The sequence below is a fragment of the Rattus norvegicus genome, chromosome 2, assembly GCF_021556685.1.
Source record: "Rattus norvegicus strain SHRSP/BbbUtx chromosome 2, alternate assembly SHRSP_T2T, whole genome shotgun sequence".
Classification (NCBI taxonomy): Eukaryota; Metazoa; Chordata; class Mammalia; order Rodentia; family Muridae; genus Rattus; species Rattus norvegicus.
Window position 1 is genome coordinate 116,245,001 of NC_141535.1, and position 21,636 is coordinate 116,266,636.

Here is a 21,636-nt window from a genome sequence, read left to right on the forward strand (position 1 = left end):
TGCCAACCTTGTGTTCTTGACTACTACATCCCCTGATTTCTGTGACCCTCAACTCACTCACCTTTCAAAGGGATTAATAACCAACATATAAGGTTATTGAGAAGATGAAAGGAAATAATTTATGTAAATCGCCAGTTAGGGAGAAAGGATATAATTAGCCATTGCTCTTGACATCTTCAAAAGGCTGCCATTATCTTACTTCCCATGTTAGAATGACCTTATTCCTCTCCTTCTATCTTGTCAAGTCCAACCCCCAGCTACTCTGCCTTTTTGCCACCTTTCCCCAGCCCTTCTCTTAACAAAGACGTTTCCACCTAGGTTGGGGTGGAGTTTGGGCTGAGGGGACTGAACATGAAGCTCTGCCTTGCAGAAATACAGAGTGGAGGTTATGCAAGGTGGATGATGCACACGGGTCATCCCATCCCAACAGGAGGCTGAGACAACAGAATTACCACTTTGAAGGTAGCCCAGGCCACAGAGCCATTCTGAGGCCATTCTAGCTCACATAGTGAGACCCTGTCTCATGAAATGAAAACTAAAACTAAAGCATGCATTATGCTTACCGGTGAATTGAATAAGAAGAAAATAACCTCTTAAAATATCAGTGAATAGTCTATACAGTAGATGTCACCAAGAAGGTTCTCAGGCACCAAAGCCTGTACTGTCACAGGATGCCTAAAGCTGGTATGTTCAAAGCTATAAACTTTACACAGACCTGTAGATTTTGGGGGAGGCCCCCACAGTTCAGCAATCAGGTAACAGCTCTGTAGCCCCATGCTTATTCTTGCCCCTTCTCTGCAGTGTATGGACAGAAGAAGCCCAGTGTGCCCTGCTGAATGTGTCAATCACAGAAACATTTAACTGTTCCTTCAGCTGTGGGCCTGACTGCTGGAAGCTCTCTCAGTACCCTTGCCTGCAGGTATACGTGAACCTGACATCTTCTGGGGAGAAGCTCCTCCTCTACCACACAGAAGAGACCATGAAGATCAATCAAAAGGTAGGAGCTTGCCTCACCTCACCCGGGTGCCTGCAGAACAGCCCACCTTCCCTCTGTCCCTGACTTTCCCCTTTTCGAGTATTTCAACACACAAGGAAGTAGGCCCTGCCTGCTCCATTCACAGAACTCACTCTCTGGATCTGTCCAGGGAAATACTTGTTTCTTATACAGTCACAGACAAGCTATTCATTTTGTGGTACAACAGGTTTACCTGTGTTTTCTGTTTGGGGGGATATTTACACATAAAGAACCTAAGTCTGTCAAAACAAGCACAGAATTTAATAACAGATGTGCATTATATGACTTGGGAGACATGGGGTAAAACAGAACTTTGCTTTTCCACACTTAGTTGTGTGACCTTGGGCATGCAACTTGACCTCCCTGATCTTTTAACCAGAAGGAAAATAATAGCCACTTGCAAAACCATTATTATAAGGATTAGAATAGAGTATGTTGTACTGAGAAATTGAACCTGTGGTGACAGTGTGTCTGTGTGTCTGGGGTGTGTGTGTGTGTGTGTGTGTGTGTGTGTGTGTGTGTGTGTGTGTACCTTTTTTCTTTATATGTTATAATCATAAAGTCCTAATTTATTATAATACTGTCCATATTAACCACTTCACTGTTGTTATGACAAAATGCCGTGACCCAGGACAACTTAAGGAGGTCGGGGTTTATGGCAGGGAAGCATGGCAGCAGAAGCAGGAGCTGAGAAGCCATGTCTTTAACCACAACCTCCACAAGAAAGGGAAGGGAAAAGGAGATGAGGCTCCAAGGCCTGCCCCCAGCAACAGTTTCTCCACCTAGGCTCTACCTCCTCATAATCTTCCCAAGCGATGCCTTCAACTGGGGCGCCAAGCATTCAAATGCCTGAGCCTGTGGGAGATGTTTCTCATGCAAACCATCACACTAATATATTAAAGTCTACATGGTAGGTGCTTAATAAATGTGCACTAGAGTGAAGCTACACCTAAAATGTATTTCGATGAAGGGCATGGTGGTTTCAAGCCTGTAGTTCCCACATTCAAAGAAGCTAAAACAAAAGAATTGCCCAAGCTGGAGGCATACCTGAGCTACTAAGCAAGTGCCAGATGTGCTGGCTAGTTTACATCAGCTTGATACAAGCTAATGTTATCTGAGGGGTCGGGGGAGCCTCAATCAAGAAAATGCCTTCATAAGATCAGGCTGCAAGCAAGCCTGTAGGGCATTTTTTAAATCAGTGATTTATGGAGGACAACCCATCCCATTGTGTGTGGTTCCACCCCTGGGAAGATGGTTCCGGGTCCTATAAGAAAGCAGGCTGAGCAAGCCAGTGTGTAGCACCCCTCCATGGCCTCTGCATCAGCTACAGCCTCCAGGATCCTGCCCTGTTTGAGTTCCTGTTCTAACTTCCTTCAGTGATGGACTACAATGTGGATGCATAAGCTAGAGAAAGCTTTCCTCCCCTACTTGCTTTTGGTCACAGTGTTTCATTACAGCAATAGGAACCCTAATAAAGACAACGGGCAAGCCAAAACTCTATTGCAAGGTCAAAAATATTAACATTTATAAGGCCTATGAAGGAATTGGATGGCCAATTGTGTTTTAGTTGAACCAATCTGCCATTATCAATTTCAAGATATATGTGTATTGGGTTTGAGTTTTACTGTAGCAGCTTAGATGTCCAGAATATTCTTCAATAAGCCAAGACAAGCTGACTTTAGCCTCCAATAGCACATTACTGTTTATTTCCAGGAAGCAAGCCTCCTGGACTCTAATCTTTCTTGTAAAATTTCTCATTGCAATGGTCATCTCATCAATGACAGTTCATAGTCATCAAGGGTTGCAGAAGCCTGGAGGTTCAGGGTAGGTTGATATTGTTATGCAGGTGAAGACAGACACACAAAAAATGAGGACTATCATTGGACAAGAAGGAAGAGAGGCGGGAACAGGGGTTTTAGAAGGAAAGGGAGAGGCAGAGAGAAAGGTAAGCAAGATGGAGGCCAATATAAATGATCCCCGCAATGTACCCTGCATAGACTCAGATTGTTATGAATATTTCTTAAGGGATAGATTTCTATAGGTCAATTTATTTTATCTAGGTGGGTGATTTATACCTTTATCAATTGGTTGTGAGTTTATTGTGTGTAGGTAATGTGGGTTGAGAATTTAACATAGAAATCTGATTGAGAAATTGCAGTTTATTGTATTATCTTTCACCGGGTAGTTGGGAGTTTATACCTCAACTACCAAGGGAGTGGTTGCTGAGAATGTGAGCAGAGTCCATGGAAGGGAGCTGCAATAGGCCAGCCCATGCTATACTTCTAGGGCCCTGATTTTATGGGGTAGCTGGAACCAGAGAGTTTGCAGCTAACAGAGAGCCATTAGGAGAGATACTAACTAGAGATAAATTATTGTTAATTAATTCCATATGGCCCCACACGTGCCAGAACTAACTCCAGGGACAAGAGTGGCAAGGTGCCACGCTGGAACAGCCAGTGGACAGCCTGGGTCAGAGAGTACCTTGAGGGCAGTGTGGAGCCAATGAGATAAAAGTACCCCGCAGTGCCATGGGGCCCCACGGGTGCTGGTGCTAGCGTGGGATAAAACGTTACCAGTTTTGTTTTGTTTTGTTTTTGTTTTTGTTTTTTTTTAATATTTACTTCAACAGTTCAGCACCAGCACATGGACAGCAAAGGGTATAGCCACAAAGGAAGAAAGCCCATCTTGTATTTTGGTCACAATAACTCGAATGAATTCTTGAAAATATCTCTGAGGACTCTCCTGAATGGATACATCAAGGAATGTTCCTTGACAATGTTGCTTCTGAGGTTCTTTCATTTGTAGTAGGCAGAAACAAGAGCAGCCCTGACCCAGCTCTCTAAACTTATAAAGCTTAGCCCCTTGTCAGCTGTCTGCTTTCCAAGATCTCCCCATACGTCAGATTCTTAAATCAAAGCTGACTTGTACGGGTGGAAGCGAATAAACTCTTCAGCTCTCCAAGGAACTGGAGAATCACAGAACCTGAGGGGAATCAGACAGGAAGGACTCTTCCCCTTCCTCATCTCGACATCGTACGGCTTTGGCTCTGGTGTGTTTTTTAAGTGACAAACAGGCACTGCAGTTCCCATCATAAATCACAGGAACATATTTAGGATCAGGATCCTGTCGGCACTCAGTGTGGTCATGGGCCCCATTTGGTTTCTTTGACCCATTACCTTGTTTCTAAATGTGAGTCATGACCCTCTACAGAAACATGTGAAGGTATAGCTCACATATTTATTACCAAGAGCTCCCCTGTAAGTACCAAACAGTAACAAAATAACAGTTTCTCTTTCCTGCAAACACCCTTTCCTACCCTCCCAACAACCTCAGGCTCTGCTCCAGGCTGGGTAACCCCACCCTAGCCACTATGGCAATGCTTCTGTATTTTCCTTGGTGGTTTTTAATCACTGCAGTGTTTAACACACACCAGGAAACACTTTTGCTTTGCTTGAAGGTAAGCCACTGTGCATAAAGAATCACACAGAATGTTTTGGTGTCTGGCTTCCTTCACAGAGCAGTTGGTGTTCCGTCGGGGTGCCGTTCTCATTCCACTGTGATGCAGTTCATTCCTTTTCCTCTCATTGCATTTGGAATGCCAGCCTAGGCTTTCCACTGTAGACAGACATTGAGTTTTCTATAACTCCAGGCTATCACATATAACTCTCAGTATCAAGGCCACAAGCCCACACGCTTCCATCAGGCATACATCTGAAGGTGAACTATCTGGGTCATACAAAGCATAACACAGGTATATCTTAAAGCTTAATGAACAATGGCGTGACTTCTCCACTGTGCCTGGACCAAGAACATACTGATGGAAGATCTCGTGTTCCAAATGCTCTGCTGGTGACGATTTACAGCTCATGTGTGACATCTCCTGGTTTTGATGGCCTCTCAAGTACCTGTCATTAAATAGCCTCTTCCCTTCAGTCCCTTGTTTCTTTCAGTGTCTTGTTTATTTCCCATATCCCTTGCAGAGCTTGTTTAAATATGTAGACAAGGAAGCAGTGCCTACAGCCCCAGCTATTCAAAAGACCCAAGAGACAGGACCATTTGAACCCAGGAGCTTAAGACCAGCCTAGGCAGCATACTGAGAACCTGACCCAAACAACAAAAGTTATATGGCTATGCCTCTCCCCTCCTTCCTTGAGTATCTTTGTTCGGAAAACATTTCCAGTTTACTGTGATGGCGCCTTGCTTTTTCTTTCCTTTTTGTTTAATGCTTTTGTTGTTCGGTTTATTACATTTTTAATGTAGCCATGAAGGCCTCAAAGTCATTTTCCTATGCATTACTGTTTTCCTGATACACAACCAGCCTTCCTGACATTGATCTTTATGTAGGGGTCAAGTTAGTGGGTCTCTTTATTTTTGTTTTTTGTTTTGCTTTCTTTTTAGGTATTTGTGTAAGAATAGCAACTGGCTCATCTATTTTGGGAAAGCCTACCCTTCTTCAGCAGGTCACCTGCAGGACCCACCTTCTGCTCCTGGAAACTGATGTGTTCCCGCAATGTTAATACCTAGCCTGAAGATTACTGTGGCAGTTTTGAGCCCATTTGCATGTTGTGACTGTTAGCATTTTATCTAAGTTCTGCCCCACAGTTACCTGACAATAGCCAGATTTGCCTGACTCACTATAGAAGGGGCTGCTTGCCCCCTCCTCACTCTCTTGCTCTCTTGCTCTCACTCTGTCCTCTCCTTCCTTCCTCCTCTCTCTCCATTGCCTTCCCCCTCTCTCTCCGTGTACTCATAGTAGGCCTCTCTCTCTCTCTCTCTCTCTCTCTCTCTCTCTCTCTCTCTCTCTCTCCCCCCACCCCTACCTTACTCTGTCTCTACTACCTCCCAACTCCCCTCCCTATGCCCTAGATAAACTCTATTCTATACTATACCGCCCTGTGGCATGTCCCTCATGGGGAAGGAATGCCTCAGCATGGCCCTCAGAGATACTCCCTTCCCCCATACCTGACTACACAGCCACCAGACACATTCCTTCTCTCTTTATCTTTGTATAAAACCCAACAATGATCACCATTCTAAGTAGATGTTAGCACAGACTGTCATTGTAGTGTGCAATAAATACTAACTTCCACAGGCCACCACTCTGTTTACATAAACTTAGGCACAGCACAGACTGACCTTGTCATGTGCACTAAACATTAACTCGCACAGGCCCGCAACTCTGCCTGGTCACTGTGCTCGGTCTTTTCCTCTCTCCCATCTGCAGCCATTTTTCCCACAGTCTGAAAAACAGCCCTTCATTAGAGATGATGCCAGAGCAGGGGCTGACACGGGAAATTTCCTCCATCTGTGTTTTCCTGAAAGCATTTCTATCTAGCTTTGATTCTTGAAGGATGCATCCACTGGGCACACAGCTCTAGGTTAGCCTCTCCTCTGGCCCCTGTCTCTCAGTGAACAGCGATGCTGTCCAGCACCCAGCCCCGGTTTCACTGCTGCATCTAAATGGCAATCCAGCCCGTTTGAAGGTAACCTCCTTTGATTCCTCGATGGTTTATCACAAGCCGAGGTGTGAGCTATCCTCACTCAGACTTCTAAGCATTCACAAAGTACTTCCCCTCCCTATAAAACTTTCTGTTTTATATGTTAGAAATCTGTTTCTAATGGTAGAAAGTCTCTCATTACACAGTGTCTTGCCCTCCTGGGACTCCATTGGTGGGAGGGTGGGCTCTCTCACCACATCTGGTCTGTTCCTTCTTCTCTTTATTTCTCTCATTTTCCGTTGCCTCTCTTCATTCAGCATTTACCCCCCTCGGCACTTCTATCCTCAACTCTGAAAAGTTTACTGTCTGTCTAGTCTACTAATCCTCAATTTTTCTTACTATATTTTTATTTTTTAATTTTACCATTCTCACATAAACTCATTTTCCCATAAATGTGTAAAATTCTACAAACATGATGAATGACTATAAGTAATAACTTGAAATGTGTTTTATCATAAAAATTTAGAAGGGCTGTATTACCCATTTGTAAAGAATTATGTTTGCATTTATTGGATCTATGTGACAAAAATTACAGAAAGCTTTTGATGAATTACTGGCCATCAAATAGAAGTTATATAATATCTTCTAACAGGGGGACCAAGTATTGAATAAATTATTCCACAAATACACAGAAAATATAAACATTTGAATTTTGATATCACATGGAAAATAAAACTATTAGCGATAACTATGATAGTAATAATAAAACAAGTCAATATTTATCAAATAGCTATCCTAAATTTGGAATGCTCCTAAGCACTGTACATGGACAATTTCACCTGACTTAATACTCCTGATGCTTATTAATGTATATAAAAATGTCCACACAGAGAGGTGGAAATATAAATATCCCTCCTTTATCAGACCCTGTAATAAAATCTTAAGACAAGTTTTGTTGTTATTGCTGTTTCTCTTTTCATAGAGAGCTAACTATTTTTTGTAAAATGCAAACCTCACATTCATACTGGCTTTGTTTTCCAAATTACATCTGATAAATAAGTATAGAAGAGAAATGAAAAATATTCCAGGTGAGGCTTGCACGTTTTCTTCTTACAGTCCAATATACCATTTTTCAATGTCTGGTTTTTTCATTTGTTTTGTTTTACTGGTTTGGGCTTTGGCTCGAATCAGGTCATCTTCTCCCTCGTCTTGGTTTTCTTCCTCTCCTCCTGTATTTATTCTTCCTCTTCTTTCTTTTTTCTCTCCGTTGTCTCCATTTCTCATTCCCAGTCTTTGTTTCCTCTTCCTCTGTTGAAAATCCTTTCCTGTCAAATAGTATCTTTTTTTTCCAATAAGATGTTTGGAAATTGAGAGTGTACTTCCAAAACAATGAAGTAACAGAAAGCATGCTATTGTCAGGGCGAGGAGGGGAGAAAGGAAGGAAGAAAGAAACAAACAAGGAAACAAAGAAACAAGCAAAGAAACGAAGCACCATAGTGGATCACACACAATTAGGCAGGGCACTTCCCAAGGTCAATACCACCAAACTTGATAATTTGTGGCCACGGCGGTGGTAGAAGCCGTGGAAATGGCAAGCAAGAAGAAACCTAAACCAATACTCGGAGGAGACGCTTGGTCTGTGGCTCCAAGAGTTCAGGCCCGACTCCTCTGCCTTCTTCTTCAGCCTATCTGTTTGCTTGTTGCTTTGGCCTCCCAGTGCATAATTGCATAGGAAAATTGCCATGTGTCTAATATTTCCAGTTCTTGAACAGAGAGTAACAGCGCAACCAGCTTTGTAGGAATTGTCCCATACAAGCTGAGTATATTGAGAACGGTAGTCAGTGCAAGCATCCCTTTGAAAATTGTAAGTTCTCTTTTATTCCTACCAACTTCTGATAGCTATACTTGCAGGAAATTCATTTCCAGGACCGACCCACATACTTTTGCCAATCCCATTATCTAAAGGATGGGATGCACGTACAAATGAGCATTATGCCAATATATACGTTTTCCCTTAATCTCTAGCAGTTCGTGATAAAGCTACATCCCAAATTCATTGATAAAGTCCACTCCTCTTTGTTTGGCAAAAAATTGGCATTCAAACCAGAGCCCATCAGAAGATACAGTTCACACAGCCACAGCTTCAATGCGCCCCCTAGCGTCAAGGTATAACAAATGACCGCACCACACCACAGACAGAGGAGATGGTCTTCACGGTCCTCTAAATGTATTTTCAATTATAGAATACTCATTGAGAATACCCATCAAGAATACTTCTTTTATCATTTCTCGTTTTTTTATAATGTTCTAACTCTTGTCCTTGGAATGCTTAAACAAAAGGTAATGCGGTTGTTTGAAAGCCCGCTTCCATTACTTTAACACCTGAAGTCTCATGTTCCTCTTCTTCTGGTGTTGATACGGTCTAACTTATCTGAACAGTTTATTACTTTTCAGAAAACATTTTTTCAATGTTATTTTTAATGTGTGCGTGTGTGCCTGCGTACGTGCATGTGTGTGTGTGTGTGTGTGTGTGTGTGTGGTGTGTGTGTGTGTGTGTGTGTGTGTGTGTGTGTGTGTGTGTGTGTGTTTTAAATTACGTATATGTAAGGGAAGAATGCAGTGAGTACACAGGTATATAGTGTCAACAGAAGCCAGAAGAGGATGCTGGATCCCTTGCAGCTTGAGTTACAGGATGTTGTAACTCAGTAGAATTACTTGGGGATTAGGGACCAAACTCCAGTCTTCTGCAAAGGCAATAACATGCACTTGACTACTGAGACATCTCCATAGCCTCTTACAGGTATTCATAAAAGTCTCTTTCAACCTGGGTTGGTGTCATTTTCTCTGGTGTTTCCATTTGCTTCTGCCAGGTGCTTATGGACACCAGTCCTTTGAGACTACCACCTTGTTACTGCATAAACAGAGGCAGTCAAACCTGCAGTCAGAGCATTGCTCCCAGAAGCTTCCATTCAGAGCCCCAACACACAGTGAAGTAGTGATTTCAACAACAATTTTTGGCCACAGTGCTTCAGAGCTCTCAAAAGTACCACACAAGCCCGAGGCTCTCAGCCCCCTGCCACAGTTAACAGACAGTCCAAAGGATAAAGCAATGAACACTAAGATGGGCTTCCCCAACCCAGCTCTTTATCCTCTGCTTGGGCAGCCTCTGTTTTTTAATTAGAAATACAGCTTCTGAGAAAATGGTCATCTCTACCTTAGAAGACTACCTGACCATCTCTGTTGAGCATGAGGAGTATTCAGAATACTCCCAGGAAAGGAAAAAGGAAAAGTACCCTCATTGTCAGCCTCCACTTCCTGTTACTTCCCACAACCTCACAAGAATAACACACATCCCTGTTGCCAAGAAATGGACATGCTTCTGTTGAGATTCTGGCTACTACTGAGTGAGTTAGAACACAGACAACAGAAGCCAAGAGGGACCAACTGAGCTGTCTGCATCTCTGTGGAAAAAACATTCAAAATATTTGATTTTGAATTTTCTATTTCTCTTTTTTTGTCTTTAGTCTTTAAACCCAGTTCCCAGCCTCCTGACAGTAGCCTAACTCAAGCTGCTAAAGTGGATAAGCTGGCGTTCTCTCGCGGAGCCCTTAGCTGACTGGTGGCCTCTAGAAGCTGTGAATGACTTAGGGGACTGTGCATCCCTCAGCCCCTGGCCAATCGGTTGTCACTGGAATGACAAACAGTGATAGAGTAGTGATTCACATGGTTTGGGATCTCCAGTTCCCTCAGCCACCAGACTGTCACTATAAACATAAACAGTAGCTGAATATTAATTCATCATGGTTGAGGCTTCACATTTGAGTTCTGAACTCCTTCGGGAGTTAGACTTCTGGCTAAATACTAGTAATTCTCAACACATACTCATTTAAAGGTGGATTTAAAAGAGCATTTGGAGTAAAGTAAAAGATTATATCCATTTTGATGCATGCTGTGACAGCATATATATATATACATGCATACACACACATACATATATATGTATATTCATCACAGGAAAGATGGTTGCTTCAAATGGGTCATTCTATAAACTACCATTTATTCACCACTGCATATTCAGCATTCTTGCTCATTCTGACACCCATTCAAAGTACTATGGGTCTCCTAATTCCAGAGGCTAGCACATCTCGACACTGTGATCAGTGCAAAGACCTGTCCTTTACTGACATATGCTTAGTAGTGTCCCCAGCCTCTTCCCTCCTCCCCAATCCATTCATAAAATGTCTCCAGAGAGTGGCAGGGTAGCTGCTCATGCTTTATTTGGCTTCACATTTGCATGCTGTAAGGTCCTTGTGACATGATGTCTTCAGCACAGCTCCGGGAGGTCACAGAAAACAGAAAATAGAGCTGAGGCACTGAATGGAAAATAGTGTGAACTAAGTTCTCTCTGTGTAGAACAAGCCCACTACCGTACTAAAATGTTACTTTAAAAATTACCTTGCTTACTCCTGCTCATAAAATAATAGCCAGGTTTTATCAAGAGCTCACAACGAGCCAGGCATTGCACAATACTGATGCTTTACATATACTCATTTAGCTGGAGCAGCAATCCCTGTGTGGCACACCAACACCATTCTTACTTTATAACAATGAAACTAGTCCAGGAAATGAATTTCCCCAACGTCATGCATTCACCAAATAACTGGGTCTGAATTGGAATTGAAGACTTTTGCCTTGCTATCTCCTGAAGAGAAAACCCTCAACATATACCCTTTAGAAAGTACAGACAGGGGTTGGGGAGATGGCTCAGAGGTTAAGAGCACTAACTGCTCTTCCAGAGGTCCTGAGTTCAGTTCCCAGCAACCACATGGTGACCCACAACCATCTGTAATGGGATCTGATGCACTCTTCTGGTGTGTCTGGAGTCAGCTACAGTATACTCGTATGCATAAAATAAATAAATCTTTAAAAAAAAAAGAAAGTATAGACAGGAGAGTTCAAAAGACTCATGGCTCAGTCACTCAAATGCCTGCTGAACAAGCATTAAGACCTGACTTTGATAGGCAGAACTCATGTAAGAAGTAGGACATGGTGTCCTGCATCTGTGATCCTAGCACCAAACAGACAGAGGTGAAGTGTGTAGGTTAGCAGGGTACCTCATCTGCTCTGCCAGGAGGCCAGCAGGCTGGATCTAACCCAGGGCTGAAGGGGAAAGAGGGGGAGCTCCAGCTGGTCCCACGGGAAGAGTCTTTGGCTGGACAGTGGTAGAGTTGAATGAGCTTAGTGGCTGCTTCCACTGGGAGTGCAGGGAAGCTTTCTTTGAAAGATAGGGCAGCAGCTCTGTAGGCCAAGGCCTTTTCTGTGGCTCCCCATGGCAAATCCTGATTTAAAAAAAAAAAAGAGGCAGTCCATGGTTTCAAGCCATTTATTGTCATAGTGGAAAGTGAATGAGTAAAACTGTACCCCACTTCTCAGGGTGGGCGTGAGATTAAATACCTTTTGTAAAGAGGAGTGTCTGGGAAGGAAAATTCATTGGCTAAGCCTTCAGGTCTTTAGATAGCTCATTATAATGAAGATCTGTCTTGAGCCTATGTGAGCTGTGGTCAAGTCCTCTACCTGTGTAGGGGCTTGGGGCATTCCCCTTCCATGACTGATGGTCACAAAGCTATGGAGGGCTACGGGCTAGTGACTGGCCTGGTTTGCTGGGAGTCAGGTGAAATGCCTACCATCCCTTCAGGGTCACGGGGGTCTTAAGCCTCCTCAACTGGGAACCAGGGCGCCTTTCACTGACCCACAGAAGTTCACTGACCGGCCATCCTGTTTTGTAAATCCTAGGCCAGTGAGATACCAGGTGTCAAAAATAACGTAGATGGCATCCAAGGAATGACATCTGGGGTCATCTTATCGCCACACACATGTTTGCACGATGCTGTACATTGACAAAGTTTAGTCAGTTCACACCAAAACTGAGTTCTGGACTATCTGAGCACATCTCTATGTGGGGAATCAAAGAAAGATTATGCCTATAGGAAGATTTCACAAAGCGTGATGCCTCTGAGTGTCAGGAAGACTGGGGACAAGGAAACTCTTCCTTCCCAAGAAACAGGTCAGTGACTAGGATCAAGGTCAGATTATCTAACTCACTCTCAGGCATACTGTGGGGCTCCATGGTATGGCTGCCATGAGTGTTGAGTAATCCAATGCTCTAGAACCCTTCTGGCTCTGTCCATCTCTAATGTCTCTAAATTTTCATTTCAATTTGCGGTGGTTGATGCCGATTGCCAACAGGATCTAGAATCACCCTGGAGTGAAGCCTCTGAACCTGGCTATGAGGAGTTATCTAGATTAGTTATTAGACTCTGGGCATGTATGTAAGGAAGTTTCAAAAATTAGGTACACTTAAATGAAAAGAGCTGCCTATTGTGGGTGGCACCATCCCATAGGCTAAAGTCTTGGAGTAAATAAGAAGAGGAGAACAAGCTGAACACAAGTATTCATTCCTCTCTGCTTCCTGGCTGTGAGTGCGATGTGAGAAGCTGCCTCAAGCCCCTGCTGCCATTTTTCCTGCCATGTCAGACCACACCCTCAGATGATGAGCCATGATAAAGCATTCCTTCCTTGGGATGCTTTTGTTGCTTTACCACAGCAACAGGAAGAGTAATGAATACACTGCTCCACACTGAGCAATGATGGCTAAATATGTATGCTCTAGGCAAGAAGCACAAAAGTGTACCTCTCTGGAAAGAACCTTATGCCAAAATGGAGGAAATAGATATACTCATCAAGGCCTGGATTGTTCTTGATTTCTTGTACCGAACACTTCAAATAGTCCTGCTTCCCAAATTCAAAGGATGCTAAAAGCACAGACCAAACACATCTACACTATGTGTTGAAGGACCTGCTACTTTAAAGCTGGTCATAAAGGGAGTTCTCAAAAGAGAAAAGAAAAGGAGGTCCAAGTTGATGCCCTCAACTTGACCTGTGTCCCTCACAAATGTGTGGAACTCAAAGGTTCAGAATAACACAAGGTTTCCTTACTTCAAAACCAAGACTGGTCATGTTTCACCTGAGTGATTTTGTTTGCTTAACTCGGGACACATGAAATAAGGTGCCCTGGTGACTTATGAGCTTTTAGAGCAAATTGGATGTTCCCCTTTGATAGTATTACCTTTTCAGAAAGGCTCTTAGGCACATTACTCTCCCGTCTTACCAGCACACCCTGTCGTATTCTCTTTCTGACATCTGTCCTACATTGTTTATTTTTTTTTTTTGGTTCTTTTTTTCGGAGCTGGGGATCGAACCCAGGGCCTTGCGCTTCCTAGGCAAGCGCTCTACCACTGAGCTAAATCCCCAACCCCCGTTGTTTATATTTTTGATGCCTGTTTATTGCTACCTGGCATATTGGTATCATATTTATTAGACTCAATAACTATTTAGATTTTATTAAACACCTAACCTCTTCTTGAAATATGATAGTTCCTTTCTTATAAAAGAGCAAGTAAAACTCTTCCTTAAAGAAGTCTCAGAAAACTGAGTGCTTTCCCCATCACTGTAAGCAAACAGAGACTGACAGAGTGAGGTTACTCAGCCAGATCCTGCCCTGCTGCTGGGCCCATCTTTCATCTCTGGGATGACGGCCCATCACTCTACTTCACATGTGCCTAGTGAAGCATGTCTAAAAAACCCAACAGGTAGTTTATAAAAAAAACTTCCTGTCTATCATGAGAATAAAAATAACTCAGTTGTCATAGAAGATCCTGGAAGTGAGATGACAGAGGGGAGGTAAATTCAGCTGTGCTGCAAAGAACTGGAGAGAAGGTACAGTTGTTTGGTCTTCGTTGGCCACGTAAGCAAAGAAGACCAGGAGATGCTGAAACCAACTAGACAAGGAAGGGTCATGCTGTGGGTGACCGCTGTGATTTTCATCACTATTAGGCGGTTTCTGCCCTATAGGAATCAAAGAGGCAAGAGAAAGAGGTCAGGTTCATTAACAATGCTCAGGGTTAAGAAGAGACTGTTAAACCAACTCTTGATTTACTGTTATGCATGTAGATCAACACGTCATCATCAGGGTTTACCGCTAAATGACGTATCTTTATGACACCCCAGTCTCCCTGGCTCAGGCATCATTGTTGAGGAAGATAAGTGGAATGATTCTAAGAGGCAGAGTTGGTAGATGACTACAAGCAAACTGTTCTATACACAACTAGACACTTGCACATATGAATTAGCAGTGGCTATGACAACATGCATAAGACTGCTCAAGCTCAAACCAGACAAAATCTCAGTGTAGAGGCAGGCGGTAGTCACAAAGTTCCTATCCTCCAGTGAAGAACTATTGTTATTGATAGCTATCAAGAGAGGGACAGTTAGTTTTCTCTAAGGGTGCGGATCTGGCAGATTGACTATCCAAGAGTATATAGCCAGCACTAATTGGACTTAATTTTCTTTAATGAGGACTCTGCTGAATATTCCATGCACTTCAGATACAGAGGCCCCTGAGTAGGAACTCACCTGAAAGCTTCTTCTCTGAGAATTAGCTTTCAAGGTACCAAAAAGCACCATGTAAGCTTCCAAAGGAGAGAATAAATCAGCCCTCTTACCCAGCTATGAACCACAACAATGGATATGACAACCAGCATGTGATGTCACCATAAAAGTGTAGTAATGGTACACATACCTTGGTGATTGCCAAAAGTTCTGTAAATGGTAGAGAACCATGTCTGACACTGGAAACCTAGACAACTAACCAGGTCTAGCGAAGATACTGGAATACCTATAACTACCACTTTACTAAACCAACATAATTCATGACTATATTCTAAATATGTGTCCTTGTGTCATGTTTGAATATACTTGCCCCAGGGGGTGGTACTTTTTGGAGGTGTGGCCTTGTTGGAGTAGGTGTGTCGCTGTGGGTGTGGACTTTAAGACCCCTATCCTAGCTGCCTGGAAGTCAGAATTCTGATAGTAGCTTCAGATGAAGATGTAGAACTCTCAGCTCCTCCGGTACCCTGCCTGCCTGGATGCTGCCATGATAATGGACTGAACTTTTGAACCTGTAAGCCAGCCCCAATTAAATGTTGTCCTTTGTAAGAGTTGCCTTGGTCATGGTGTCTGTTCACAGCAGTAAAACCCTAAGACACTTGAATCCACAGTTAAGTGTAGTCGTCACCCCTCATCATGGAAACTTTCTTTTGCAACAGATACCATTACAGAAAAACACAGCCAATCAAAATACAGAGTCGTGGATCCCAGTCCCAACAAATACATCTACAGAACAATCCCTGCACCTAAGGCTCAGGGAACATTTTAGAAGAGGGAGCAGAAAGATCTTAAGAGTCAGAGGATCAGGGAGTCTGCTGTGAGATGGCATATTCCAGAAATATCAAGATCTACACCCGTAAATTCTCACCAATGCAACTGCCAAGGATGAGCTGACCAGGAACAACAATAAATGTGTTAATATAGCTATGGAAAGACCAAGGGCCTCAACCTTACACAAAGAACTATAGGCAATGAAGGAAGGCTGAGAATGGGAGGAATAGTCTTCCCCAGGTAAAAGCTCACCAACTGCTTCTCCAGTAAACCAACGGTCAGCCCTGAAAGCACATACAACTAACACTACATAGACTGAGAATGTAGAATATAGGAGTAGGCATGTATATACATATATGCATGTAACAATGATTAACAAAAAAAGGCCTTAAATTTGAAAGAAAGTAAAGAGGATTATATGGGAAGTTTTTGTGGGATAAAGGGGTGCTGTAGTTACATTATAATCTCAAAAATAAAAGAAGTAATTAAAAAGATGAGGACTAAGTTGGATGGGAATGGAAAGAGGGCAGGTGCAGAGGCGCTGGGGGATAGAAGTCAATGTGATACAATATAAGGCATAAACATCTTAAAATTAATAAAAATATTAATAGTGAAACATAAGAGACTATCAAGGCTGGGGAGGCAGCTCAGTCAGGAAAATGTTTGCCATGCAAGCAAGAGGACCAGAATTTAGATTCTCCAGGACCAACATAAAAGTTGTGCATCTACATTGCCAGTTCTGGGGAGTTTGAGACAGGAGAATCCCTGGAACTCGCTAGCCAGCCAACTGATGAGTTCCAGGTTCAGAGAGAAATCCTGTCTCAAAAAGAAAAGTGGAAAATGATTTAGAAAGACATACAATATCAACTTTCCATTGAACTGTGTCCTATATAGACCACTCACATAAAATTATCCCCCAAACACATGGTAAAGTCATGTGATAATTAGATCAACACTTCATAGTATACATACGTCTGTAGCATACACTGGTTAGACCACAATAACTAAGTTTTTGTTTCGAATCGATACTCACTTCCAGAGAGCACACAGGACTACTGCTGGAGCAACAGAAGCAAATGCCCAGATCCTAAGGCAGAATTCGATACAATGCAAGCCTCCAGAGAACATAAGGCAGTAAGGCAAGCTGACCCTGTGAGAACTCCATATCTGGTTATTCTGCCCTCTTCAGAGCTTTTGCAACTTTGTACGTGGCACTTGATTCAAGACTTTAGAAGAGCATGTGAGAGAAAGTGATATCCCAGTAGGAAAATGTGCTAATTAAAATGTATGGAGACCTTATGCATATTCATCATCTCATTCTGAAAGATGACTGCTAAGAAGTCTCTATGAACCTCATTACAGAGATGAAATTGGTTCTGAGGGCCACATGCTTATAGTAACTACGTCGCATGAACTCAAGTCAAGAACTTGTGATACAACCTCATACATTCATCATCACAAGGGATCTGTCAATGATAAAAAGAAATGAACAACTGATATCTGGTAGAGTTTTCACAGGCAGAAAAAGAAAGTGTCAGACAACCAGGTCAGGAGAGCTCAGAGTACCCCAGGCTCTCACCAGTAGCATCTGTATGCCCAGTGTGTGCCCCTGGCACATGGTAACTAAGTGTGGGCATGTACGGAGTACAGCCAGCCCACATACACACCTCTCAGACCCCATAAACTTTAACTTTTAATAAGGCGCTCCTGTATTACCACCTTCCCAGATGCCCTCAGAGGTGCTTTATATCTTGTTTTATTTGGTAGAATCTTACCTAGTGACAGAATTATTGCCATTTGGCTGACAGATGTTTCTTTATAAAAAAAAAAAAAGTAAGTTGAATTGATTCACCACAGCAGAGGAAAATAAAGAAAAACTCCATTTTTAATGGGATGCCGTTTTTATTGGGATCATTTCAGTAACTTAGCTCTGGGAGACATGAAAGGGCTACCATAAGGTGAGCACAAAAGAATACCAAGACCCCACGCCTTTATCATTCGGATTGGCTCAGCCTGGATTCAGCTATAGATGGCTTATCTGTGCTTATTCTGCTGTTTTTCTTTTTAAATTGCTTGCTTCAAGAAACATTTCTTTAAAATATTAAAGATACGATCTGTATGTACACCTTTATAAATGGACAAAGGAGTCCCAGGAGGACCTGGAAGTTGTCATCCAGCTGGCAGAAATGTATCCAGTGAAGCCCCAGGCTCACTGTTACATCAAGTTATAACTTCCATGAAGATGCTTTCAACCCTCTTCCCCACCCCAGTGCCAGGCTACTTCAATCAGCACTCTACTAGGTTCACACATGTGAGTGGTTGGGCAGTGACTCGTAGCAGGTCACATTTTAAGGTGTCAACCAATCCCTGCTATAAGAGCATCATGTTAAGATGATGAGAGGTGTGTCCTACCTTTTGACATTGTGACATGATATTGTCATTTACAAAGTTCATGCTTGAGAACCAGGCAATCAAGTTACAGTGTGTGTGTGTGTGTGTGTGTGTGTGTGTGTGTGTGTGTGTGTGTGTGTGTATGTGTGTGTGTGTATGCATACATATACATATATCATGTGCTTTTGTCTGCACACACAGTGCTTTGAGTCAGTTTATAATGTTGTTAGGCTTCATTCATAGCTATCCTTGGCCCCCCATGCTAATCATTGCCAACATTCTCATTATCCATTCTTAACTAAACAGAGAAATGTCTGCTATTTAGAGTCAAATAACCCCATGTTTACAAAGCCACAAAGTTCTCGGTGCTGCTAAGTCAGAGGGAAATTATTCCAGAAAGACTTCACTAGCTGAAACTTAATTCATTTATTTTATATTTTCTCCCTGTGAGATTTTCAGATGTAAATTTCTCCCAGATTCTAGGATCCTGCTCCAAATCTCATACTGATGCACTCAGAATACCTTCTTATGAATGTGTTGAACTAAAGAAGGAGAGAAGAGAGGAAGAAGGGACAGAAAGCAAGAGATAGAGATGAGATAGTGGGATCAAAAACAGCAGTAGGTCCTTGGATCTTAAAGTGTCCTCTGCTGTGATCCTGGTTTATATCCCCTTGGCTGACAGGAAAGGGCACTTGAGTGTGCTGAATGGGACTCTCCCTTTCCTCACAGGCTCTATTCAGCCTCTCTCAGTTTACTAAGATCTGCCAAAGCTGCAGATGTTCTCTTGATGACAGGAACAAGATGCCCAAGATTCAGCAAGATTGGTTGAATAACATGAATTCAAAACAATAATACACTCGTGAGTTACTTTTCATATTGATGTGTATATTGACTGCTTTCCCCATTGTTGTGAAAAAAGTCACTTAAGGAAGGACAGAGTTATTTTGGCTCACAGTTTGAGGGGATCCCTTCCATTGTGGACAGAAAGGAGTAAGCAGTTGGTCACACCCACCGTGTCCACAGTCAGGAGGCAGAGGGTTCAATAGTGGTGATGAGCCAAAATTCTTTTTTCTTCAGTCTGGCACTCCAGTCAGTGTTCAGCTGCTACCTACATTCCATGTGGTTGGTTACCTCCTGAGTTTCCTTTCTGGAAATTCTATCATAGACATGCCTAAAGATGTATTTCCATGGTGATTTAACACCTAGTCAAGTTGACAATCAAGATTAGCCACCACTGTATGTTATGATAATGTTTTATGTTACATGGGCAGACAAAACTCAGAAAAGTTTGCACTCTGAGCCCCCTAGACAAGTGTGACTAATAGGGAATGATAAGAACCACCATCCTTAGCTATAGCAAAATGTATTACTTACTTTTTCTACATATGTGATGTGAGATTGCTATTCCAAACTAACACGTTCATAATTAGATTTTAATTGACAGCTAAATCATTTATAGGTGAGTTACCAAGAAACACTAGGAACCCCAAAACATTACTTTAATCAGTGTTGGATCGCTCTGGTTTAGGGGTCCATTGGTTTGAATCTATAAAAGTTAACCTAACCTCCATGTTTGTCTCACAGATAAAGTTAGGTTGACTGATATCCTCTTACCTCTCCTGCTAATGATAGTTTGTCTTGTTCTTCACAGTGCTCCTATATTCCTAAGTGTGGAAACAACTTTGAGGAGTCCATGTCCCTTGTGAGTGTCGTCATGGAAAACTTCAGGAGACACCAACACTTCCCCTGCTATTCTGACCCAGAAGGGAACCAAAAGAGCGTCATCCTGACCAAACTCTATAGCTCCAATGTGCTGTTCCATTCTCTCTTCTGGCCAACGTGTATGATGGCTGGGGGTGTGGCAATCGTTGCTATGGTGAAACTAACTCAGTACCTCTCCCTGCTTTGTGAGAGGATCCAACGGATCAACAGATAAAAGAAAAAAAAAACACATGGATAAGATATTTTTCTTTAAAGCTCAAATACTGTTTTCTTTCGTTCTTCACCAAAGAACCTTAAGTTTGTAATGTGCAGTCTGTTATGGGTTCCTTAATATATTATTCTATGTAGAGCAATAACGCAAACGCTGTCCTATATGCAAACATGATGTCCTTATTTATTCAGGAGAATTAACTGTTCCTCATTGGTCGGTCGTTTCATTATATTGTTTTGATGCTGGAACTAGTCTGCCCTCTTTCCACCAGAGTAGGGCTCAGCTACTCATTACCAAGTGTTGTGGGGGGAATGGAGGCACTGTCCCCAAGACCAGGCCTGTGTTCTGAGTTTCTAGAATTCATGAAGACAAGCTTTTTCTTCATTTGTTGTTTACTGAAGCTACAGCCAAAAATGCATTTTTTTCTTTTCTTAATCTACATTGAGCCCTGTAGCAAGTGGAGGGGTTGTTTCCTGACTAAAGGGTGTTATACCTTTTTTAAAATTATTATTATTATTTTTACCACAGCACTGTAAGGAAGAGAGGAAATCTAGCCAGCAATCTTTCTTTCATCACTTTTCATTCACAAATTCAGATTTGTTTGAATAATTATCAACTCTATAATGTCTTCCGAACAGAGTCCTTTTCCATCTATGACCCTGCTACTGTGTGGAAGACCAAGCTGGTGAGATCACTCCCAGTGAACTGACTGGGTGTTGGAAGGTATGCCATTGCAATTTTGGAAAGTCTGTGTTACAAAGATATTTATGTGAAATCTTAACTCCATTTCCACTGGACTGTTAGAAGCAAATATTAATACACTAAATACTGGTGAACTGGTTGCAATGAGTGAGTCTGTCAGGGCCAGCTATCATGTTGGAATATTACTCTTTGGGAATTTGTGTTTCAGTAAACGAATGTACAGTCTCTCCTTCTGAAAAAAAAAAATGTTGCCTGTTGAGGTTTTAAATCTATGTGTGCAGAATCTTTGTCTCCTCTACATATTTTTATTTTTCTACTCACTATTCCCTTTTGGTTGTTATATTTTATATGCAGAATAGACCTTTTTCCTAACACATGTTTGAAATGAATAATAGGTTTAAGAGAAGCCTTTCTTCACATTGATGTTTACTCATTCTGTTTGGTGGGGGGATAAGGGGTTGGTTTTAAATAAAGACATTCTGTCCTTTATTTAATATCGATATCTAAGGGAGAAGACAAACATCTATCTTTCTCATCTATATTTAAGTACCCTTTTGTAACATAGTATCGATGTTTTTTAGGTAATTGCAAAATTTTACAAATCATTTGTGAAATGAATGGTGAAACTTATCTGAGGAAGCAGAATATTGTAATTCATAGTCTGACTTTTCATAAGCAAATAAATCCCTAGGGTGTAATCAGGACTTCAAATGTGTAATTAAATTTTTTAAACGCATTTAATCACAAGATTTGAATACTTCTTGCATTCAGATAAACCCATTGCTGTCCAAACAATCTTAATTTATATTCGAAGGTATTTTAAGAGACTGTAAAGAAAATCCCTTTTTCTGACACTTAAACAATACATGTTACGTTGTAAA

The 21,636-nt window shown here is 42.0% G+C and overlaps 1 protein-coding gene across 6 annotated transcripts in view; it reads left to right on the forward strand.

The window, feature by feature from the left end:
* Window positions 1-21,459, forward strand: part of Kcnmb2 (potassium calcium-activated channel subfamily M regulatory beta subunit 2) — a 310,816-nt gene extending 289,357 nt beyond the window's left edge. For all 6 annotated transcript variants that reach the window (XM_087619016.1, XM_087619028.1, XM_087619018.1 and 3 more), the window contains 2 exon segments: window positions 802-997; window positions 19,772-21,459. In XM_087619016.1, the coding sequence (XP_087475142.1) occupies window positions 802-997; window positions 19,772-20,056 (481 nt within the window). In that variant the 3' untranslated portion in view covers window positions 20,057-21,459.
* Window positions 21,460-21,636: the final 177 nt, after the last annotated feature.